Source organism: Galeopterus variegatus, unplaced genomic scaffold (assembly GCF_000696425.1).
Source record: "Galeopterus variegatus unplaced genomic scaffold, G_variegatus-3.0.2 Scaffold80, whole genome shotgun sequence".
Lineage (NCBI taxonomy): Eukaryota > Metazoa > Chordata > Mammalia > Dermoptera > Cynocephalidae > Galeopterus > Galeopterus variegatus.
In genome coordinates, this window is record NW_007726191.1 from 752738 (window position 1) to 759327 (window position 6590).

Below are 6590 nucleotides of genomic sequence, written 5' to 3' on the forward strand. Positions count from 1 at the left end.
TAAAAAAAAAAAAAAAAGGACAAAAAAAAAAGACATTGTGTTTAGATTTCATGTTCTTTAGGGCCGGCCCGTGGCTCACTCGGCAGAGTGCGGTGCTGATAACACCAAGGACACGGGTTCGGATCCTATATAGGGATGACCAGTGTGCTCACTGGCTGAGCGCGGTATGGCTGGTCTAAAAAAAAAAAAAAAGGACAAAAAAAAAAGACATTGTGTTTAGATTTCATGTTCTTTAGGGCCGGCCCGTGGCTCACTCGGCAGAGTGCGGTGCTGATAACACCAAGGACACGGGTTCGGATCCTATATAGGGATGACCGGTTAGCTCACTTTGGTGAGCATGGTGCTGACAACACCAAGCCAAGGGTTGAGATCCCCTTACTGGTCATCTTTTTAAAAAAAAAAAAAAAAAAGAAAGGATTCCGTTTTTTACTCTATTTTCTCGCATGGTTTAGGTTTTTCCATTTAGAATGAATTCAGGTACTATATTATTTGTATAATTAAAAAACAACAAAGGAAGGAAGGAGGAAAGGGAGAGAGGGAGGAAAAATCAAAGAGCGAGAGACCCTGACCCCACTCCCTGGCTGCGAGGCCTGCTCACCATAGGGCGTGGTGGGCCCCAGCTCGCTGGCTGCCTCTGCCATGTACTGAGCCAACAGCTCCCCGTTGGTGACCCGCGAGGGGACCTTCCTGTCCAGCTTCTCATACAGGAACTCCTCCACTCGGGCACCTGTGAGGAGACAGCAGCCAAAGCCACGGGGCTCTTCAGTCCAAGCCCAAAGATGAAAGCCATGGTGACAGAAACAGACCCAGCCCAGGCCCTGCCTCAGGAGCAACTAGCCTGGTGACTTCCAGAATAATCTCTTGCTTATGCCCACCTCAACCCTGTGAGACTGGTACTACTATTAACCCCTCACTGTACAAAAAAGGACGCCAACACTCAGAGATGTGAAGTGTCTGCCTGAGGTCACACAGCTGGGGTGACGGGGCCCAATTCAAAGTCCGTCTACTTCTCCCTTATTAATATGATTTACAGAACATACTACATTTTGAACAATTCCCTGACCCTGGCCTCAAAAGCTCTCCCGAAACTTGATGAGCTACACAGCAGATTTACAGGAAGACAAGCAATGTGACTCCAGGCCACCCTTCCTTTCTGGTAGGTTCTCCTGCAGTTGGTTCTGCTGGCTCCTGGCTCGTGGCATGACTTTGGGCAAGCCCTTTTCCATCTCTAGGCCTCACTGACCTCTTGAAAATGACCGGGTTTGTGTTTTGCCAGCGTCTGCTCCCCAGCATGTTTCCAGACGTTTCTTCAACTTCTATTGCAAAACTTAGCATTTCTGCTGCCCCAGAGATCACCCTGGAGCCAAACACCAAGTCTCCTGTTTTCTTTTAACTGGGCACCCCTCCACCAGCCTTGAGCCCCAAGAGTCTAACAGAAATCCCACTTGCCACCCAGTCCCACCTACATGGCCCAGTCTCACCAGCGCAGCCTCAGCAGGGCCAGTGCTCTGGCCCGTGCCCCAGGCTGGCCCCATGTCCACTCACTGGGGTTGGGCTGCAGCAGCACCTCCGTCTGCCTCAGGATCTTCTCAGTCCAGTTCTTGGTGCTGTCCGCCCGGGCCAGAAGGTTTTCAAAGTGAGCATCAAGTTCAGTCTTCTCTGCCTGGCCAAACTTCTCCTCTGTGAACTGTGAGGGAGGGCCGAGGGGTGGGGAGGGCTCAGAAGCAGGTGGGGGGCAGGGGAAAGGAAGGACTGCCCCTGACCACACCCACCTCTCCTCCCCACCTGGAGTTAGGCCCCAGGGTCAAGGAACTGGCTCTACAGGCTGTGCTCTGTGACCTTACAGGGTTGCAAAGTTACATTCCCACTTTGAGCCTCAGTTTGCCCCTTTGTGAAACCAGGTGGTTGGACCAGGGTCTGGGCATCATGGCTTCTTCTGGAAATCCAATGAAAGCTGTAGGCTGTCTCCCCTCAAAAACACATTCGTGCACAATCTGGCACACAATTTAGAGGGGCAAGAAACCCTTGGGAAGCCACCCTAGAGTCCTTTGTGCCTGCCTCCGAAGGACAGGACTTGGTAGAACATGCTCAGGGAACAAAGAGGGCACAGAGCAGGGTCTGTGGTTATCAGGGAGCTCTATGGGCAGCTGGGAAGGGGGTGCCAGGGGAGGGAGTGGGAAGAACTCAGGTTCTGGAATCAGAGGGATCTGATCCAATCTTAGTCCTGCTTCTGTTAGCTGTGCGACCTTGGGCAAGGGGCTTTGCCTCTCTGAGCATCAGTTTCCTGTTAGGTTCAGTGAGACGGAGAAGAGAGAGAGACCCAGGCCAGGTGCCATTTCAGCCAAAAGCTTTATTCCACTAACGTCGAGGGGAAACTGAGCCAGATCAGTTCCCCCGAACCCAGGAAAGCAGGAGGTGTATAAGACTTTCAGGGAGGGTTCTGACAGAGTAATGGGCAATTTTGAAATCAGTGCTATGCAAGGTGACACAGTCCTTGTGATCAGTTAGGGCACAGGCTCTTGATTAGCCACTATCTCAGTACCAAGCATTCCAGCCCCAAGCCTGCTAGACGCAGCCCACAAGACGTTCCTTAGAGGAATCTCAGTTCCCGGAGCAGAAAAGGGAAAGGGGAGGGCGAGGAAGAGGAAAGTCGCTTAACCTGGCTGTGCTGATGTTAAACTAGCCATGAGGCCTAATACTTCCTAAGCTGAAAAATGGGGACAATAACAGCACCTGCCTCATAGGTTGTGAGAATGAAACAGGAAAGATGTGGGTTAGACACGAAGGCCAGGATCTGGCACAGAGTCGCTGTTCCATGTAAGCTGGCCCCACTACTGCTAAGAGCTGATGGATGGAGGGACATCTGGGAAGGAAGGAGAGTGTGTGCAGAGGGAGGACAGCCAAATGGCTGGTTTCTGGCCACCTGGTGTGGTGGACGGGGAACACCACCAGCCTATCAGAGGCAGCTGCTGAACACACCCAGGGCCCAGGATGTCACATGGGTCCCCGATCAGAGCTGGTGGGGGCCACAAAGGTCACCTAGAAACAACCAGAAAGTGGCCCAAGCTCTGGCCCCTCTGATCTAGAAGGACCCTTGAACAAATGTTCCCATTGTCCAAACAGGGACATCAAGGCCTTTTCTAGCCAGGGAAAAGGGCTTGCCCAAGGTAACAGCCACACAGCAAAAGAGTGAAGACCTGCAGGAGTAAGAGAGGGAGTAAGCACAGGTCCCAATGACCAACCCTGTGCTAAGGGCTTTATACCCACAACCTCACAGCCCTCCAACGCAGCTATGGTCAAGTTTCTCATTTTACAGATGCTGCCACTGAGGCTGAGCGAAGGGCAGGACTGTGCTGGAGTCGGGGTCAGCACGGTCTGGCTGACTAGAGGCCCTTCCCAGAGCTACTGGGCGGTGATGAATCATCCAGAGGCTGTACAGGGAGCTGGGGAGCTGGAAGCAGCCACTAGCCACAAAAGCTGCTCAGCAGACATCAATTATGTAGCAGGGCTTGGATTTCTCTCCGAGGCTTGGCAGGGCTGGGCGGGCCAGGGTGATAGCCTCCAGCTCCCCACCTGGGGCCAGCTGCTTCTGGCCTCCTCCTCCCTCCCCCACCCTGCCAGGCTCTGCCTCCTCTTCCTCACCACATCCCCCAAACTTAGGCCTCCTAAAGTGGTCTCTGGTTTGTCTCTCCCCCTGCACCACGCCCACTGTAGATCTATCACTCACTGGGAGCCAGGCCCTGAACAGGCTTTGCTTCACGTGGCCTCACCCCACAGGCCCTTTGAAGGGGGTCATGTTAGTCCCATTTTCCAGATGAGGAAACCAAGGCTCCAAAGGGCAAAGTCACCTCTCTGGGCTTCTGTTACACCCCTGGAGAATGTGAATAACAGGACCTATCTCACAGAATATTTAGCCTGCACAAAATATGGGCTTGATAAACGTTAGCTGGTATCATCATCTCATCATCACCAATAAAAGGCCTCCCTCGTGTCCCACCTTGGCTCTCAGGAGCTACCCTGACGGTACAGAGGCGTTGCGCTAAGTGTGCACCTTAGCACCTCACCTCCTTACCAAGGTTAACAGCAGCACTTCCCACTGAGCAACCCAGCCCTAACACTTCACATCCTCGCAGGTTCCAGCTCTCGGGCATCCATTCTGTGTCCACTGCTGCCTGTCTGCCTCGGATGACGCCGATGCCTCCGCCTCTCTAGGTTTTGTTGTTATTACTTCTACCACTACCGTTACTACTACTGCTAGTATTAGTACTATCACTTCTGCTGCCCACTCCCACCCCTGCTGGCACCTTCTCCAAATATGCCTTAGTTCTCCTGCCTTGGTGCCCTTATCTGGGCTGCTCCTGCCACCGGGAATGCCCTCCCTGGACCAACTTCACAAACCCCTCTTTCCTGGCACAGGTCAGAGACCCTCCATCCAGAATCACCCATGCGAAAGAGATCCTGCCCTCTGGATTTTCTTCTCAGGGCCACCAAGGCCTTGTTCCCTGCCAGATGGGGGCAGGGTGAGGCTCTTAAAGTTGTCCCTGGTACATGCAGGGGCTGGGAGCTTGCCCAGTATGTTCTGGTGCCTGGCAAGCCACCACCTACACAGAGGAGCTGCCCACATATTGATAACGAAGGACCTCCTCCCATCCCTTTTGGCTGACTTCCATGCCAGGGCAGCCCAGCCTCAGGCAGGTCCTCTCTGTGCCCTCTCCTTCCAGGTCACATTTCAGGCCCTTCTCTCCTCTGGCCTGCCACCCTGTTCCATTCCTGCCAAGGCGAAGGGTTTTGGTGCTTGAGTTGGAGGCTACTCTTTGCAAGATGGCAGCAGCAGGGGGTAGGCGTGCAGAGCGGAGAAAGCCTCTATTTATAAAGCTTCCAGCTCCCTCCTCCATCCTGGAGGCTGGAGCTTGGGTGTTGGCTCCCACTGCCTGACTGTGTGGGCTTGGCCCCACCATGTGGAGTAAGGCCACAGAGCCCAAGCCTCCCCACGCCTAGCCTAGGCTCTACTCTGCGGACCTGGCCAGGTCAGATGGCCGGCCCAGCAGTGGCAGGAAACTGGCAGATCAGGTTCATCCAGATGCAGGAGATAGCATGGTTGCCATACCAACACTGGGGACAGTTCCCCACCTCCCAGATGGACTGGTGCTATATAGAAAGGGCTCTAGGGTTGCCCACCAGGCTTGGAACACTATACAGGGAATTCTCGCTGGGACACTAATCCTCAAGAAGACACTGCACTTTCTAGTAAACATGGCCACATGGGTTTCCAAGAGACTGGCTGGGGCTGGGCTCCTGGGAGGGGGGGTGGGGGGCAGGGAGGAGTGGGGGGTGGAGAGTAGAATACTCAGCAGGGCCAACAACAACAAGGACAACACAACAGGACCTGTTTCCAGAGCACTGTGATGGGCCAGCCCCTGGTCTGCGGAATCTTGCAGAATCCCACAACCACCCTTGGAGGCAGACAGGGTGTTACACCTGATTTACAGAAGGGGAGATAGAGGCTCAGAGAAAAGTGACTTGCCCAAGGTCACAAACTGCACCGTTGCAATATTAATCACATCGACACCAATAATGAACTTGCTTTTAGTGAGCATGCACATGAAGAGTCCCACAGAATCGTCACATCCATCTGGGAGGGAGGCATACTAATCTCATTTTTCAGATTGAGAAAGTGAGGTCCTGTGAGGTGAAGCCCCTTCCCCCAAGGTCACAGGAGGGCGCATTTGTGCCCCTGACTCTAGGTCTGCAACATGACATTAAGCTGCTTCAGTTTCTTTTCCTGCCCCCAAATGGATAGGGCTTGTTCCAGTCTCAGTATCACTAGCCCGGACAGCTTCCCAAGGAGGGTGCCCAGTCAGACCCCAGCCCTTCCCCCTATTCCCTAGGCCTAGGGAATAAGAGGAAACATGCCTCCATGGAGCAGAAAGGAAATAACTCCTGGCATCCGGTTTGACTATCCAAGCGTGTAAAAGGGACCTGGGGAGTCATAGCAGCACCAGCCCATTGCACAGGTACGGAGACTGAGGCTCGGATAAGGGGTTGCGGCGGGTGCACGAGTCCTGCCACAGGCCTGGGACCCATGCCTCCAAACGCCCGTCGGGAGCCAGAATCACTGCTGGACAAGGACAGGGAGGTGGGAGCCACCCTCTGCGCCCTCCCCTCCTCAGCTGGGCAGACGCCAGGGCGGCGGGGTAACTGTCGCCAGTCGGAATGGCGAGCGCTGGTACCTCCCCGCAGGCAACCGGGCAAGGCCCGGCTCGGCCCCGGCCCGCCCAGGGCTCCTTCTCTCTCCTGGTCAGCACAGAAGGAGCAGGAGCTCAGGGGGCTTGGGGTGCCCCCGCAGCAGGGACGGCGGCGGCAGCATGGCAGGGACTTCCCTGCGTCCCCAGGCTCTGCTGCAGGGTGCTCCCCGCCGCCCCACATCCGGGCCCCGGACGCACGGCGCGGCGCCAGGCCTCACCTGCACTGCCCGGGTGAAGAAGATGCCCGCGTCCGACGCCAGTTTCTTCATGTTGAAGTCCATAGCGCGCCCGCACGGCCGCTGCGCCCGGCCCTACCGCAGCCGGCAGCCTCCGGCGCCGCCACCG

General features: G+C 55.2%; 1 protein-coding gene across 5 annotated transcripts in view; it reads right to left on the reverse strand.

Annotated features, from left to right (window-relative positions):
• The window catches only part of SH3GLB2 (SH3-domain GRB2-like endophilin B2), a 16763-nt gene extending 10173 nt beyond the window's left edge, over nucleotides 1-6590 (reverse strand). For 3 of the 5 annotated variants that reach the window (XM_008579468.1, XM_008579474.1, XM_008579462.1), the window contains exons 1-3: nucleotides 6464-6577; nucleotides 1546-1687; nucleotides 599-727 (exon numbers count right to left, since the gene is read on the reverse strand). In XM_008579468.1, coding sequence (XP_008577690.1) covers nucleotides 599-727; nucleotides 1546-1687; nucleotides 6464-6526 — 334 coding nt within the window. In that variant the 5' untranslated portion in view covers nucleotides 6527-6577. Of the gene's footprint in view, nucleotides 1-598; nucleotides 728-1545; nucleotides 1688-6463 lie in introns of all 5 variants that reach the window. The other 2 variants (XM_008579480.1, XM_008579486.1) reach the window with 2 other exon arrangements.